At 29.4% G+C, this 18,392-nt stretch overlaps 1 protein-coding gene and 1 non-coding gene across 5 annotated transcripts in view; both read left to right on the top strand.

The window, feature by feature from the left end:
* The window catches only part of LOC107443902 (uncharacterized), a 40,269-nt gene extending 37,683 nt beyond the window's left edge, over positions 1 to 2,586 (top strand). For all 4 annotated transcript variants that reach the window (XM_087149728.1, XM_087149726.1, XM_087149729.1 and 1 more), the window contains exons 16-17: positions 170 to 664; positions 2,356 to 2,586. In XM_087149728.1, the coding sequence (XP_087005854.1) occupies positions 170 to 664; positions 2,356 to 2,360 (500 nt within the window). In that variant the 3' untranslated portion in view covers positions 2,361 to 2,586. The remainder of the gene's footprint in view (positions 1 to 169; positions 665 to 2,355) is intronic.
* A 10,704-nt stretch (positions 2,587 to 13,290) lies between these two features.
* TRNAK-UUU (transfer RNA lysine (anticodon UUU)) lies at positions 13,291 to 13,363 on the top strand. Its single transcript has one exon. It is a non-coding gene; the product is annotated as a tRNA-Lys (tRNA).
* The last annotated feature ends 5,029 nt before the right edge of the window (positions 13,364 to 18,392 follow it).

Raw genomic sequence — 18,392 nt, 5'->3', positions numbered from 1 at the left:
TTTAACATTTTTTACTTTTAAGAGATATTTTTTTATTTAATTAGTGAAGATGCCAAGCTTAAAAACGAATTCCAGTCGATAATTTTTCAAACATAATTTGAAAACAAAAAAATGTACACTATACTTGCACTAAAATGTTGACACTTAACACATTTCATTTTTATTACAGTGTCTCACCCTGCAGGTCCTGGTTTACAACATGCTATGACTAGTGGTAATGGTGGACAACATTCAACACCATCCACTCCTCAGTCCCAGACTCCAAACATCCATCCTGCACCTTCTCCAGTTCATCAGCCACCCCCTAGCGGTGGACACGGTCAGCCACCCACTCCGACTGGCCATCCGAGCAACGCTCCTACACCCCAGCCAGTCATGTATAGTCATGGTCATGTGGCTGCGCATCCTCTTCACCCTAATCATCAATCATCGAATCAGGGTCATCCGTTTGCAGCCTCGTACCCAGGGACGCCACAACCCATAGTTCTCTTACAGCAACAACCGCATACTTTTACCTCATCTCTACAGAACCATTTGCATGGTCAAACGGCTGGTAACCATGCTGGCACTCCAACACATGTGCTACAGCACACTCCTTTGGCTATGATACCAACTAGTGCTGGAATGGTGCATTCCCAAACTCATTATGTTCCACATTCACAAGGTAAGTGGATAGAATTTTTCAACAAAAGAATGTTTTGAAAAAAAATCAGCAATAATTTTTGATTTGTTTGTATAGTCTCGCATATTTTTGTTAAATTTGTCAATATGTGTGTGTCACATTTACTTGAAGATTTTAAAAGAAAGTGCATATTGTATCATATAGTAAAAAGAATAACCTAATGTTATATTTAAAGAATTAGATGATTTTTAGTTTATGTAGCATTTCAATCAAATTATTCATTGTTTAAAGAGTTCAATTAGCTATATAATTCTGTTAATTATGCTTTACAAGATGGTATAATAGTAGTAGCGTATCGTTTTATTTTGATATTTTTTATTATGTTATGTGGCAAGAATATTTGTATTAAAACTTTATTTAACAGTTAAAGGTTTATGTAAAATTTTATAAAAGCCATTGTGAAACATGTATAATTTTATTACATGGTTATGAGTTATTTTGGCATTGACAAAGGAAAAATAATTCTTCTTTCTATGCCAAAAGTATTTTTTATTTGGGTTGATATTTGATTTATTTTATAAATTTAATCATATACACTTAGAAAAAAATTATTACTTTTCTTTCTAAATTTTCTGCAGAAAAAAAGAAAAATACCACTCTATTTATTCAACTGGAAAATGTGTATTTTATCGTTAAAAAACTACATTATTAAACAAATGCCAACCATTGACTATTAGGTCATTAGGCTTCTAGCTCTCCAGTACTTCTTAACAATTCACTCATGGCTCGTCCGGAGTTACATAAAAGACAATCTGATAAAGTAGTCATCTTTGGCGAAATAAATGAGAATGTAGACAATCATGTCCGGTCAAAAGTCGCAGTAGCACCAGGTTAATGCGGAACACTGTGAGTTCCACAGAGCATATTCCTGGACTTATCTGTAGCAGCATGAGATGCCAAACAATGGAGCGATTATTTGAAGATTCTTTTTATTTCAAGTTTAGCGGAATGGAAAGTCAGATCTCTGAAGAATATAAGTTCCTTTTTTGGCTAAAAAGTCCACCATTTCGTTTCCTCGAAGACAACAATGGGATGGAACCACTTCCCTCAATCCTCTTCAGAAGTTCTCTACAGCTCAATACAAGGGAACTACTATTTTCTGGATTGCTTGACAGATCCTGAAGTGCAGAGGTAGAATCTGAAGGGAAAAAAAATCACAGCTTTCTCAGGACGGGTAAGACGAACAGCAAGTTGTTGGAGAGCAACATGGGTGGCTTTGAGCTCTCCATCAAAGTGAGTTGAAAATGGCACAGCATGTAGATACATAATAAGAATGAATAGAAGAACTTGCACTGATTACCTTTATTATAAAATGAAATGCTTCCTACTTTGAAAATATTAATCCACGGTTTGGTTTTAGAGAGGCTTATAAAAATGCTGCATCATCATAGTTGGCCAGACAGCCTAATGTAAACCAATGCCTTCCTCTGACGATTTCTTCGTAATGACTTCCGGTTTAAAAATGCTCTATAAGCTTACTGAAATAATTTTTTGCGATAATACATGTTTGCCAGTTCTTATGTCATAAAAAAAAACGCTAAACGTTGAAATCATTAGTCGCGAACTAGAAATTGTTTTATAAGTTGTCATTTGACTTCAAATTTTTACTTATTTATCTATTTTTTATTTTGAAATTATCTATTATTTGTTTAATTTTCGCATTTTTTTTTCAGTGTGATCAAGAAGCTGCTTATATGATTCGGGATAGTGCAAAAAAAAAAAAACGAAGATTTAATTTATTAAGTAATAAGCATAAAATTTAGAGCATTGTCTTTCATAGACTTTAGATTCGGCGAAAATAGAACAATAGATTATTTGTTTTGTTACAATAAACTGTAAAATTTTCTAACTGCTTTCTTAGTTTAAGACTGTTATGAAACTAATAAAAATTATCTAAAAGTTAATTTGTTTGTTGTTTACTTGTGAGTCACACTTTATTTTGATGGGGTTTCAATTACTCTTAAAATCTTGCATTAAATTCAAGTGGCAGGGTATACATTTTTCCTCTCGGAATTCTTGGTTTTAATTTAAAATATTTCTGGAAGATGTGGAGCTGCAATTAGTAAAAAAAAAATATAAAAGAATGATACTAATTGAAAATCACTTCACTAATCTTTTAGTAAATGAAAATGAAAAAATAATTTTGATTTATCCATTAGTCTCAATCATATGTTATAATCTGAGAAAGAAATTAGCAAAGACACTGTAGAAGATAGTTGCATCAACATCTGTGAAAAACTTTTTAATTTAAATCCTGAATTTCTAGGAAGAAAACCTGTCATGTCACATGAATTTGCTACAATAATTTAATTAGCTAATATATATATATACTAGCTGACCCGGCAAACGTTGTTTTGCCATATGAATTATTTCTAGAGTAGGAAAATATATCTTATTTATTGTAAGTGTGTGCGTATGTAGTATATGAGTGGAAGAGGCATGGAGCGCTGTGAACGATGACGGAATGTGAAAATAACAACACACCAAATAATAATTTTTTTAATTTATTGTAACTTTTTTTTATAAATTAAACGAATTCTGAAAATATTAGTCAACAATATTAATCTCTTAGTGCAATGGAGTGTACAATATTTTTTGTCATTCCATCTTTAGCTAACACAAATAAACTGGATGGTTTGCCCACTCGAGAGCATGCCACGTATAATTGTCTGCGTGAAAAATATGGTGTGCTCAAATCTAAGACACAAACAGACATTGTTTGGCCTTGTCATTGCAAATGCCAATCTAATGTGGAACTGAATGCGTTTAAATTGAATTGGCGCATCTGTGGGTATAATAGGGATTCGTGGAAGTAATATACTTTCATCCCGGAATTTGTCATTTAAAATAATTACGTTGTTCATTAATTTTTTAACGACTATTCGCGCGCCGGTGGGTTCAAATTACGAAGCAAAATAACCGGAGTACTAAATTATGCGGTGATATGCCAGGTAAATCCAATGAGTTTAAAAACTCTGTTGGAAAATTTGCAGCTTCAATGGGATCGCAAACTTCATCAACGGATTTATATGTCACCAAGTTACCTGGCAATAACTGTTGCATCTCCAGATTCAATTCGTTGACGTCCACATTTTTTGCTGCTAAGATCGCCCTTTCTGCCAGCCACTCATGATGAATGTATTGCGTGTGTTACATCGGAAAATATTAGGCTAATGAGAGCATCTTGTGAATCAATGATTGTGCAGAAATAGTCCGGTAATTTTAAGCATCCAGTCTCATCCTTAGTAACTTTTCCATCACGGATATCTAACAGTTGTTTTGAGAATGTTTCAGCAGATGGATCTTGAAGCATTTGGACGCGCATATTTACTTTTAGTAGAACTTTTTCAACATTACGCCACAGTGGAGATGATTTCAAGCAAGCATTGATCTCATCAGCATACATTAAATGCGGAATGACAGGAAGTGTTTGTCTGAAATCACCTGAAAGGAGTAACAGAGTGCCGCCAAATAATTTGTCATTGTTTTTTTATATCTTCCTGTCCTTTCAATGTCCTGTTCAACGCCTCAAGCGAATGTTTGTGTGCCATAGTGCATTGAATGGCCATGTTTGTGTGCCATAGTGCATACAATGAAGGCATGGCCTATTTTGAAGACCCAATCGAAATTTCGAATAGATTCCTGTTCGAAGATTTTAGACTATTCCAGAAATCAAAGCTTCTCGAATTCATGCGCTCTAACTAAATCTATATAAGCGGGAAACAGACAATATGCATGTAGTTAGCTCCAAGTCGTTTTATCTGTAGCTCTGAGTAAGATTCTTGGATAGCGATCATCTGCATTTTGCTGTTGTGGAATCTTAAATTTGTTATTAAGTCAATTGAATTCATGATGAAGAGACAAGCTTCTATTGTAAATAAGTCTGTTAACGACAGTACTGAAGTTGGCTGTGCTACTAAGAATGTTTCTTCTGGTGTCGAAGGTATTGGTACGGTTGATCCACATCCAGCCCCAATTTACAGAGGATTTCAACCCGGTAAGAAGAAATATTTATGATATTGGAAACTATTGTCAAAACGATTCCGTTCGTTCGTTAACAAATGAAGAAAAAATTTCGCTTGTGGAAAATGTTTGAAAACCACAACCTGCATACAAATTTCCTTCTAATTCCAGTTGTTCTACTTCAACCCATACTAGAACTTTTCAAATGAAATGGTTAGAAGAATTTGAGTGGTTAGCTTATTCTGAGAAAAATCCGAATCTTTTTGTAAATATTGCGTAATATTTTCACCCTCGAATAGTGTAGGGAAAGGAGATCATCAAGTAACACGGGCATTTAATAATTTGAAAAAAGCCAAGGAAATATTTCGTAAACATGAAAATTGCACTTATCATAAAACATCAGTTTTGATTGCTGAAGGCACAAAATCCATTGTAAAAAAAAAGCTGACAGTGTTATCAATCAAGTCAATGCTCAAAGAAAATTGGATATTGAAGAAAAAAAAACAGAAAAAGATTGATTCCTATAATGCAAACTATAAGATTTTGCGGAAGGCAACAAATAGCAGTGAGAGGCCATCGTGATGGTGGACGAATAGGCCTAGAAGAACCCGAAAAAAACGACAGAAATTTTCGATCATTGCTGAGATACCGAGCTAACAGTGGAGATAAAGATCTTAAAGTCCAATTAATGAACAGTGGTGGGAAGAGTATGTACACCAGTTCTTTTACCTTGATGATTTTTGTAACTCCCTGAAGGAACGCTATCAATCTCACAAGGAAACAGTTGCATCCTTACAACACATACTTCCAGAATTTTGTATAAAAACAGATTTCTGTTCTCTGGAAGCTGCTTTCAATTTCTACGAAGACGATTTGTCACATAAAGAGATCGTGAAAAGTGAATTTATGTTATGGAAGGAAAAGTGGAGTCAGAATAAATCTGAAGATCTTCCCAAAACAGCAATTAGTTGTTTAGAAAAATGTGACAAGACTTTCTTCCCTAACATTTATATTCTTTTAAAATTACTAGCAGTTCTGCCTGTTTCTGTTGCGACTGTGGCAAGCTTCTCAAGTTTAAGAAGACTGAAGTCTTACTTAAGAAAGACCACTTCGGAAAATAGACTTGCTTGCATTGCTTTCCATCCATAGAGACGTTAAAATAAGCGATGAAGAAGTTCTGGATAAGTTTGCAAGTGTACCAAGAAAACTGAGCTTTGTTTTGTAAATTTTACTTAAAAAGACAAACTTCTTATATCTATATATAATATATATATATATATATATATATATATATATATATGTATATATATATATATATAATATCAGAAAGCACTCTGTTTTGCGGATATAATCGTGTGGGCTGAAGAAGTTCTGTTTACTTGCAGCTTAAGCGCAATAAATGAAACTTATTGTTTTTCTTAACTTTCTTCGTGTTTTCTTGTATTTATATATATATATATATATATATATATATATATATATATATATATATATATAAATACAAGAAAGCACGAAGAAAGTTAAGAAAAACAATAAGTTTCATTTATTACGCATGAGCTGCAAGTAAATAGAACTCATTAGAGAACTCACAAGTTCAAAATGAAAATAAAACAAAGAAAAATTATAGACATATGAAAAAAAAAGGGGGGGGGGGAATAATAAATAAAAAAATAATACACAACAGTTTAAAAAAAAGAAAAGAAAAAAAGGATGAAATTTTATTTAAGAAAACCGGGGGGGGGGGTTATAATCTTTTTATCAGCCCACACTATTATATCGGCAAAAAAGAGTGCTATCAAAAAAATTGTATCAATATAGCCAAAGCAAAATATATTAATACAATAGTGTGAGCAGCACTCAAAAATTTTTTTTACAAAAATTACAACAAATAGAACACAATAAGTAAAAATAACATGTAAAAACAGAAAATAAAATAAAAAGAAAAAACAGCATGAAACATAGACCATAAAGCGAGTAGCGAAATCAGATGTACTTACATGGACGGGAAATTTTTCAAGAATGATTTAAAAATGTTTTCGCAACAAGATTGCCAGATTACAAAATATGAAAACAAAAGCGCAAATTGAGTGTAACTAGAGGGTTTTAAAGTGCCGTTCTTACTGCAATGCTGAAGTGATTTGTTATTCTGTGCACTGATTTGTTAGTTACCAAGGATGGGCCCGAAATGGATGTGCGCGAGGTAATATTATACTGGATAATTTAAAAAAGTTGACCATAAATAGTTTTAGAAAATAGATGTTTATTTAAGAAAAAATAGTAAAGAGAAACATAAATTGCCTGTTTTGCAAATAATTGTAGCCACGAAATTGCCCGAAATGGATTTGCACATGGAAAAATTATATAAATTATCAAAGAAAAAAAATTTAATTGATAATTTTAACACGGATTTTCCCGAAATGGATTTGCACAAGGAAAAATTAACAAAGAAAAAAAATTTTAGTAGATAATTTTAGCCACGGATTTGCCCGAAATGGATTTGCACGTGGAAAAATTGTATACATCAATAAAGAAATTTTTAGTAAATAATTTTACCAACAGTTTTGCCCAAAATGGATTTGCACATGGAAAAATTGTATAAATTAATAAAGAAATTTTTAGTAAATAATTTTAGCCACGGATTGGCCAGAAATGGATTTGCACATGGAAAAATAATATAGATTAACAAAAGAAATTATTTAGTAAAGGAATTTTTTAGTAAATAATTTTAACCACGGATTTGCACATGGAAAAATTATACAAATTAACAAAGAAATTATTTAGTAAATAATTTTGGCAATGGATTTACCCGAAATGGATTTGCGCATGGCAAAATTATGTAAATTAACAAAGAAAATGTTTAGTAAATATATCCACAAAAATATACGATTTATTCAATGATTTTATATAAAATTTTATTACTTTAGTTGGGTATCCATTGTTTTTTATCAAATTTTGATAGAGTTTATCGATTTGTTTTTTGGATAAATAAATATTACTACATATTCTTTTAATTCTGTTCATTTCATTAAAAGTGGTATTTAAATAGATGCTCCTAGAAACATTAGAATTCCAAGCAATTAGTTTAACAATATTAAAATTAAAATCATTTCTTTTATCGTATAAATCAACAAAGCAGATATTTTCAACTCTTATAATACCTAAATCCAAAAAATTGAAATTAATATTATCATCATGATTACGAAGTAAGATTAATTCCTCAGGGTAAATATCATTTAACAAAACAGTAAAATCTTGGAAATTAAAGATAATTAAGTCATCAATATATCTAAAAACGAGTTTAATACTAAGAGTATAATTTTTTTCATAATGCAAAAATAAGTTAGCTAAGAGAGATAAATAATTAGATCCTTGTGGTATTCCATTAATTTGAAGAAAAATATCCTTTCCATTGTAAAGATAATTATTGAAAAGACAAAAATTAATCAGAATTTCCCAATAATCAAAATTGCAACAAAGGATATTTTTAAAATCATAGTAATAATCATAGTAAAGGTCACAGGGGGAAGCAAATTCAATAGGATTTAACATTATATATTCTTTTTATCTGTAACAAGGCTTGCTTATTTGCTTCATTTTTAATTTAAAACATTTTTTTTAAAAAAGAAAAAATATTTAAAAGATTAAAAAATTAAAATGTTAGCCTAAAATTTCGGCGCATAATTGAAGAATTTATTTTTAGAGCGACGCATAAACGAAGGATGTTTATCATTATTTTCCTATCTAATGTACTGGGACCTATAAAAATCGTCGTATAAATGGTGCATAAGTGAGAGGTCACTGTATTTGTTGAAATATTAGTACTAAGTTGAAGACATGATTGATATACCTTCCGTTGTCCATTTAAATCAGATGTTCCATATCTTAGATCTACTGTTTTATCCTGACGACTTGTAACGTCGTTGCCGAGTGGAAGGATAAAAACATGCAGGGAAAGAGGACACAAAAGTTATTTAATAATTATTAGAGAGAGAACAGTTATCGCTCCTCAATAAAAGTTAGGGGAAATTTTGCAAAGTAAATCTGTAAAATGTTTCATTTTAGAGAATAAGAGAAATCTTAGTCATTATAATTGGTCTATTAAATAGGTCCAGGGAAAAAATCTTTCCCACGAGTTAGTTAAAAGGATAATCGCCAAATTGGTAATTAATGCATATTTGAACTAAAAATAGATAAAAAGACAGGATGTGAATATTGAAGTGTGAGCAAGAGTGTTTCTATTTGAATAATAGATTAAAAAGATTTACAGAAAAGAAATAACATGAAAAGATTAGTTGAATTTTTTTTATGTTACAGACATTATATATATATATGCATACATTTTTGAAAACGGTCTATTTAATTTAGGACTCCCTGATTAGGATTTTAATTTTTCGCAACTTTCATACACTTAAGTGATAGAAAACAAATAATAAAATTCTTAAAAATATTACAGGATTCGTCCTTCAATAATAAATACATGTAACGATTACCATATTACATTCAATCTTTAATATAGGAATTAATGGGAGTGAAACCGGGTGCCTTGATTGTGTCGAAATTATTTTTGTTTTTTACTTGACAAACTCTGAATTATACTCTACTAAACAAGAACAAGGACTGACCCTATTGTTGATTCACAGTGCCTGTGTAGATAATTAGTTACAAAAATTATATTTAATCTAGCTCATTTTAAGTATATTTAAGATTTATACTTTAACTAATAGAATTTACTCTAATAACAGCTCTGTTTTGTTAAGTTTTGATAGTCTCTGTTCTCGGGATAAAACCGGGTTTCTCCCCCCCCCACACACCCTTTATGTGAGTCTGTGGTGGACCCACTGAAGCTGCAGAGCAGTAGAGGAAGAAGATAACTACATTCAAGGATCAAGGAAGGTTTTATAGGTCCCGCAGAGCACGAAAGCTCAAAAAAATGTTATTCAAAATTATTTATTTTATATTGATATAAAGATCTTTTTCTAAAAAAAAAATTAGCCCTAGATATTTTTGAAACAAATTTTGGTCATGCCCTCAGACTTCCCCTGGACAATTTTCCCTTCTCCCACCCCCCTTCAGTATGGCCATCACATGTAAATTTCAAGCATAATGCCTGCTACTTTTCACAGAAATTCTTTTATTTCTAAATTTTCCATCGAGTTAACATGCATACCCAGTCTTAACCTACTAGTGGGGTAGGACCGGGTGATTTTATTTTTCTAGAAAACATTTATGAGAAGAAAAAAAAGAAACACCCTGAATAACTTTTGATCGGTCATGTTATAGAATTCAATCTTAATGGTTTGAAAGGATGGCTTCAAATATGCTAACTAGTTCGGGCAAATGATATTTTAAGTTGAGAAATCATACAAAAACGTGCATTCTCTGAAACATACTTTCTTTTTTCTTCGCGAATTCGGATTTCTGGCCCCCGATATATACAGGGGGTGGCTGCAATCTGGGAAATATGCTCCCCATAGTTTGTTAAGGAGAGCTATTCAAAGTTTGGACCCCTTAATGTTAATTTTACTTCTTGCGTATACTTTTAAGCTAAGTCTTGCTACAACTTTTTAAGCTAATTGAAAAAATTTTGCACAAAGTTATAAAATTCGTTTAGCCAAAGATAATTTCATGCAAAAAAATAAATTTTAGTAAATATTTAAGTATGTAATTTTACATATCAAAATATAAAATTTGATCGAATATTGCCAAAGTTTTGTATTTTGTCATGTAAAATTACATACTTTAAAATGTTGCAAAAAATTTTATACCTTGCTATTCAAAATTTTTTCAACCATTACGTTTTATGATTTCATTTTAAATAAAATAATAAATATTTACTGAAAGTTATTTTTCCAATGAAATTATCTTTGGATTTAGGTATTTTATAATTGTATGCAAAAGTTTATCGAATTGCTTAAAAAGTTCTCGAGATATGGTGAAAAAGTAAAATTAACATTAAGGGGTCCAAACTTTAGAGCTCTCTCCTGAACAAACTATTGGGAGCCTATTTCCCGCGGCTATTCACTCAGTATCCTGTATGACGTCACAGCAGCTGGTACTACCATCTTCTGATAATAGAGAGATCCTCCATCAGGAATAAAGTGAATATTGGGGGTCAGAAATTCGAATCCGTCTAAAAAAAAAAAGGTATGTTTATTCAGCGAAAGTACGTTTTTGTGTCTGATTCTGTAACTTAAAATATTGATTATTTAATTAATTAGTATATTTGAGTACGCCTCCTCGAGCCATCAAGAATGAGACCTAGAATGTGAAGATTCGATCATTAGATAAAAAATTACTTAAAATAATCCGGGCTTTTTTTTTTTTTTTTTCTCACTGTACAACCTGGTACGAAACAAATTAAAATATAACTTAAAAAATTCGATATTGGAATAGTATCTAAAAATAAAAATTTTGATATATGCTTTCTTTTCTTTGATGACCTTACAGTGAGTTGTCAACCCGCTTAACATAATCCTACCCACAAATAATCGATGATTTAAATCCTTTTTTTTTTGCCAATGTTTCAAAAATGGAGTTTAATGAGCAGTCAAAGTCCGAATAATAGTATTTTTCATACAAATTAAAAAGGGTTTCCTAAATGTGATATTAAATAAATTCTTGTTATTGATAGTTCTTCCTTTCTGATTCTCGCAATTTATTTTACTTCTGTCATAAATTTGTTGCTACTGAGAGTGAGTTGAAATTTTTTTTGTCCTTTCTTTATTTGTCTCATTTACAAATTTTGTTTGCTCTTTCTTAACACCATATCTAAGAGAAGCATAATAATATAACAAACACTGACTTTGTTAGAAAAATTAGATTAATTAAAACTAGATATTTGTCAGCTAAAGCTTCATGAACCAGGAGTTTAAATTGGTTCGGAAAACATGGAAGAAAATAATTTTGCTATTCCTTTCTATGCCTGTAGATATAATATTGATTTTAAAATTAGTATATATTGGGAAAGTTGAAGTGGGAAATCAAATTTTAGATTCAAGTGTGAATGAACGAATATGTGAAAGCCTCATTGTAAAATCGAATAGGGAAAAGGACAATTCGATGGATGAGTTACTACTGTCAATAAAGAATGGCTCCCTCAAACGGCGATTTTTTAAAAATAGAACATTGTTAAAAATTGTTTCACTTTATTGGCTTAAGACTTTTGATGCTCTCTAGTTATAAATTAATCAAATTTTAAGTTATTAATTTACTCCCACTAAATGCAAGTAAATCAGAGGATTTTCTCTAAATAAATTTTTTCTTGAAATTAATAGAAAAATTATTGCCCTCATATAGGAAGTTTTTTTTACCTATAGATAATTTTTTTTAACCAAGTGAACTTAAATATATATTGATTGCAAACTTACATTCTACGGTTTGCAGAATTTTGCATATTCTTACTTTTAAAAAATTGAATTTTTAATGGCAAATTACAATTTGGCATGAAAGCTCTACCTAATAAGGCACGAAAGCAATATACCTAAGAATATAAGAAGTTGAACATTTTTCCAGTTTCTTGATAATTTTAATCCAATTTTAGATATGTCCATTGAAAATTACTTCAATTAAATTTCTTGTTCATTATAAAATTAAGTTAGAATATGTCTGGTAAAAAGACATAGTTATTAAAAATATTTATTTTAATATTTAAGAAGGTAAGAAAAATTGTATTAGATTGTAAAACAAACATTGCCATATACATTTAATATTTTTCCCATCACTCTGAAATTAATTATGTAAATATTGTTAATAAAATTTAAAAATTTATTTAAGTCTGATAAAAAAAATTTTAAAAATTTTATATTTTTACTATTTAATAAATTAATAGCAATATATTTAGCGTCGCCATCTATTGAGTTTTTATAAAATTAGTAGGATTGAAGAACTTTATTTAAATATTTATTTCAAATAAGTCGAGTCATTTACTTTCAACTAGCAAAAAAAAAAAAAAAAAAAAAAAGAAGAAAAAAAAGAAAAAAATTCCAAATAAATAAATAAATAAATAAAAATATCGACCAACGTATATCACTATGAAAAAGTTTTAAAAAGAAAAAGACTAGGTAATTTAATTTCTAAAATCATAAATTCGATTTTTTGTTCATTTTCTCTCTCCCTTTAAAATTTTAATGATTACTTTTTTAAAAAAAAATCTAACTCAATCCATTATGAATTCTACTCTCAATTTTAACTCAAATTTATTACAGAATCTTTAAGTTATAATCGAACACACAACTTCTCAAATTCATTTAATAAAATCCATAACAGATGGCACCACATTTATCAAGATTTGATTTAATTCTTTCCCCTTATTATATTTTTTCTTTTCAGAAAATTCTAACAAAAATCATTGTACAACCAAAAAATAAAAATGATGAAAATTTAATAAAAATTTCTCATTCGCAACATCAAATTAAATTAGAATATTTTTTGAATATACGAAATCTGAAAAATAAGAAAACAGGTATCATTGTAACAAACTTGACACAGGAAGGAATACAAATAAATATGACATGCAACATATTTCTGTAAAGTAACTAAAAATCAGTTGACATTGTATTTTCATTGTCTCTAATTTAAAATGCTCTTTAAATTATATTTTTATCTAAATATTTGCTTATTTACTAAAATTTTCAATTCTTCTTCGGGCCCGGATAGCTCAGTCGGTAGAGCGTTAGGCTTTTAACCTAACGGTCCAGGGTTCGAGTCCCTGTTCGGGCGGAATATAATTTTTCCCACTCGTTGCAAAGAAGTTTGCGCTCAATTCCCTCCTCCATCACCAAGGAAAAACTTCATTTTTCAAAGATTCTACTACTATTTAAATCATTGCTAATTCATCTTTTCCATCCAGTGAAAGAAAAATGATAACTGCAATTGCGTTTTATGTTATTATCGGTATTGAACAATTGCTAAATTTTTAACATGTGATAAAGAAAAAAGTATGTCATCGTCATTAAAATACTGCAAAATAAGTTTTAAAAAATAGATTTAAAATTAGTTTAAATTTGTGACTTAAAATTATTATACTTCCACGCACAAAATTTTTTGATATAATTTTTGATCACCCAGCGACTCATTCAAAACACATAATCCCACAATTCCTATACATGGCTAGAAAAATATTTAGACTTTTTTTTTGTAAGAAGCATTCAAAAGCATAGGAAGTAATTGTTTGTTAGTGGCAGATAATAGAAAAAAAAATTAAGTTTGCATTCATTCCTTTTCCATAGTTTTCAAAAAATATTCATAATATTTTCTTAGTTGAAACTATAAATTCACGATCTTTTAAAAAAAAGATACATGAAAATTTGATCAGTTTTTCCATGAAGTGAAAAACAATAAGTGTGACAAATATAAATCCATTATTCTTAAAAATATGCTTTGACTCACAAAAGAATCGAACTGACCACTTCCCTCGCGACGTACTCTGTTGTACACCTACAGAGGTATAAGTGCGTTCATTTTTATATAAATTAGCCTCCAGTTCCAAAAATAGATATTATTCATGCGAAATTGTTTATTATTTTTGAGAATAAATTAAATATTTTTTGGAAATATGCCAGTACTCAGTTTTATCTAATATATACCTAGGTAAAATATTGGAATAATGGAGAATGCGTTCCCCCCTCCCCCTGAAACTTTTATTAATACAATTTTACATTAGATTAAAACAACATAATGACTTTCTTTCAGGGCCGGATTAGCCTATAGGCACACTAGGCACGTGCCTAGGGCCTACGAAATTCAGGGGCCTACTAAAAACTTGGGAGAAAAAAAATTTCTGACAAAAATAATTTAGCTTTAAAAACAAGAGTATTTCGCACAAAATTATGAAGATATAAATAAAAATATAATATTTCTCGGTAATAAATTATTTTGCAGAATCTTATGATCTAATATATTACTTTTTTGCGATTTTTGGATTCAACGAAATCTTGTTTTATGCTGTCGAATTTTTTTCTATTCGTAAACATTTAACCAACCTTGCAAATTTATTTATAAATAATTTCAAAAGATTTACTTTTGACAATGTTAATTTCTTTCACTTAGTTATCATAGTAGTATCAAGAAAACTATGAAGCTATTTGTAGTATAACTTGTAATTAATCTCACTATCAATTTCACTGTTTTCTTTGCTGGTTTGTTGTTGACGTGAAGTGTTTACATAGTTATTCATCGAACTAATCATAATGGTATTATCAATATCAACTGCAATATCGGCAGTATGTCGGTATTGCAGATTAAGTTCGATAAACAAATTTGTAAATTAAAATCCATATTAAAAAAAATGTAAAAAAAAATATGCAAGAAAATTTTAGCTTATATTTTGAAAAGAGGGGATGAGTGGGGGAAGGAGGGGAGGGCTAAAAAACGGCTATGCCTAGGGCCTACGAAAGGTATAATCCGGCTCTGCCTTCTTTCCAAGGCGAAACTTTTTAGTGTCTTAAATAAGAAGCGTAAATAATATTTAATTTAAAATCATGTTGGAGCTCTTAATAAATTAAAATAGTTGATCAGATTTAAGAACAGATATCAAGAATAAAAATTCGAACATGCTTCTCTGGATTGCTAATATAGGTTTCAATAATCTATCTTTTACAGTTGAAACACTGCAGCTAATCTTTCAGGAGATTTTGATTCGAAATAAAATTCACCAAAAAAAAATAATAATAAGCCAATGGATGATGAGGAATTTGTTTTATTGCTGATTTTTTCCCCCTTCTTTTTCTTGTCATAAGGTCTCAACAGCTTCCATATTAAGAATTTCTACTCAGGTAGTATTATAGTTTATTCTTGCTATTCAAGCAACAGTTCCAATTTATAATGTAAAAAAGCATGGGCGTCGTCTGCGGTCGGTATAAATGCCCTCCTCAATATTTAAAAATCTCTAAAAGTCTCCCTCAAATATTTCAGACAAATAGCGAAAATTTTAGTGATTTTTTAAAGTTAAAGACAAGAAAGGGATAAGAATTATTAATACGTACTTTTTCTGGTATTTAGCCCTTTAAAGAAAATTTTTTCTTGCGAGTGAAATTTAGAAAACTGCTTGGATTGTGTATTACGCCCTTGGGACACCCATGTAAAGAAGTGAACTAATTTATAAGGTAAGAAAATTATTGAAAATAACAGTTTTTCTCCTTATTTTTGTTTCTCTCCGCTTAAACGCCAGTTTCAATTTATTAAGTGACAAAATGGTGATCTTTTTTCCTAACAATAGTTATTTTTGTTCTTCAGATTCCAGGTTTAATTTAGAAGGTGAGAAGTGGAAATGTTTTCTTCCCCCTCCTTATTCTCTTTCTTTATGGTCCAGATTTAACTTATAAAATATAAGAACTAATTTATAGATCATGAAGTTTAACGATTCATCTTTATTTATCGGGCTCTTTCATAATTTTTTTGTTGACATTTTTAGCAGTGACGTATAGAAAGAGAGGGCGAAGTTTGCAACGACCCTAACCAAAGGGGGTATGAAATCGATGACCAAGGCAGACCAAAATTTTAAATCTTTTAACGTTAAACCTTTTATTTGGAAATGAGATATTTTATTAGGTAAATATTTGGCTTGAGCAAGCATAATATTTTCAAACAAAACTAATTTAAGAAAAATGGTTAAGGTCATTGAAATTTCAATATATTGTTTAAAGTAATCATTAGTATATTATTTGAAAATATTTTATTTTTTTACCATTGAATAATTTATGAATGCATTAACAGAAAAATGAACTAAAAATAAGATATGTTTTATAGTTGATCATTTTGAAATATCTGAAATTGACCACCGCCACAAAAAAAAGAAAAAAAAAGTCCTACTTTTTAAAAATGGAAATGAAGCGAACTTTTATAAGATAAATAAGATCTGTTTTTATTCACATTTAAAAAATATGACTACAAAAATATGACTTTGGTACAAATGATACTCAAAGTATACAAAGATATTATCATACAATTTATTATCATAAAACAGACCAAGGTAAATTCATTTCTGCATAACAATGAGTTAATTTTACAAATCACCACATTTTGAGAGAAATGTGCTTCATTAAAAAGAATGTTTTTTTTGTCAAAATTTTTTTTCTAACCTGATATGTATTAAAATACAGCTTGATTTTTTTAAAATTCAGATTAAAATAAAATTCTTTCTACATTATAAATCAAAAAGTTAACTTAAAATAATTTTTTTTAAAAAACGGTGCAACTACACAAAAATGTGATTGAGCAGTGAGCTTTTAAAAAGGTTTTTGAGTGTTAGCTTAAGATACTTAATGCGCAAAGTTTGTTTTAAAATTAGAGAAAATATTAGTTAGAATATATTTTTTATCATACATAAAATTTTTAAAAAATTTGGTCACAAACGAGGTTTAAAATAAATGTTACATATCATAAAGTAAATGAATTTAAAAAATTTTCATAAAATTTAATTAAAAAAATTTTTATAATTTATTTTATTTTTTTTAAAGTACGTATTAAAAATGATAAAAATAATTTTGAGTAACATTTGTCTTAGACTTCATTTCCGACCAAAAAATTTGAAAACTAAAATTATTTCATAAAAAAATTTACAGAGAAAAATTCGACTTTACAGATTACATCATATAAAAATAATTCGTTTTTTATTATAATAATAATCTATAAATACAGAGATACCAACTACAATGGATTGTTCGCAGTTTCATAAAAAAAGTTTGTTATTAATTTTTCTAGAGCAATGCATTTAAATTTTAATGAATTAGAATTAAAAAGATTTTGTCCACCACCAAACTGAAGTAATTTTAACATGTACATATAAAATCATATCATTGAATGTTTAAGTTCAAAAGTTCTAATAATCTTATTAAAATTGTTAGTTTCAAAGCATTCTGTTTTAGTTCACCACCACTGAAAAAATTAATTTTTAACTACCAAGAATCTGTATTAGTTTTCTTTCTTAAATGGAGTCTTTGTAATTCTAATGAAAATAAAATAGTTCCTTTTAGATTTCTTAAAAGTCCACTGTCCCCTTAATAAATTTAAAAAAAAAAAATCAAAACAGTAGCAATTATTTACTATAGCTTAAGCTTCAAGAAGAGCTATTTGACCATCTGATGGAACTTCATTATTATTATTTATTTTGAGTGGGGTGGAGAGGAAAGGGGTAGCAGATAGAGCTCCTTCAAATATTATGTGACCCTATTTTTCACCTTTTTCGAAGCCACCTTTTTCAGCAAAAATAAGCAAACTACAAATTAAACCTTTTTGCTTTGATTTTTACTGTATTTATCTAATTTTAAGAATTTTAGGATTAAATTCAGATAAAAAATTTAGCTCTGCAAAAAGTTATTTTATATAAGTTAGTTTCTTTATATAATTTAGAAACTCTCCAAAGAAATATTTTTCAAACTTTTACTTTCCCCAAATTTAACTTTTATTTCAAGCTTGAAAGTTTTATAAGAGTATTTTTTTATTATTTTTTTTTGCACTTAAAAACAATGAGAATAAGGGTATTTAAGAGTCATAGGTAAGTAAGCATTGCTCATAACCTGCCTCTTACAGGGTGGGTAGCCAAATTATTCAACAAAGAATAAGCACCTTTTAAGCACTCAAATAATATTTTTAAGCACTTTAAAAAAATATCATATTTAGGCAGGTTCAGAAAGTAAATTTTTGAATCGTGTAAATAGAATGGCGTTTTCATACGCTACGAACTGACGATGCACTGAAATCGATTGGGGTTGAATTCATTGTGAAAACGTTGAATAGAACAATGTGAACA

Source organism: Parasteatoda tepidariorum, chromosome 8 (genome assembly GCF_982258835.1).
Source record: "Parasteatoda tepidariorum strain Cologne lab strain chromosome 8, Ptep-v5.0, whole genome shotgun sequence".
Classification (NCBI taxonomy): Eukaryota; Metazoa; Arthropoda; class Arachnida; order Araneae; family Theridiidae; genus Parasteatoda; species Parasteatoda tepidariorum.
Note: the sequence above shows the minus strand (reverse complement) of the source record. Positions and strands in the feature narration are given on the sequence as shown.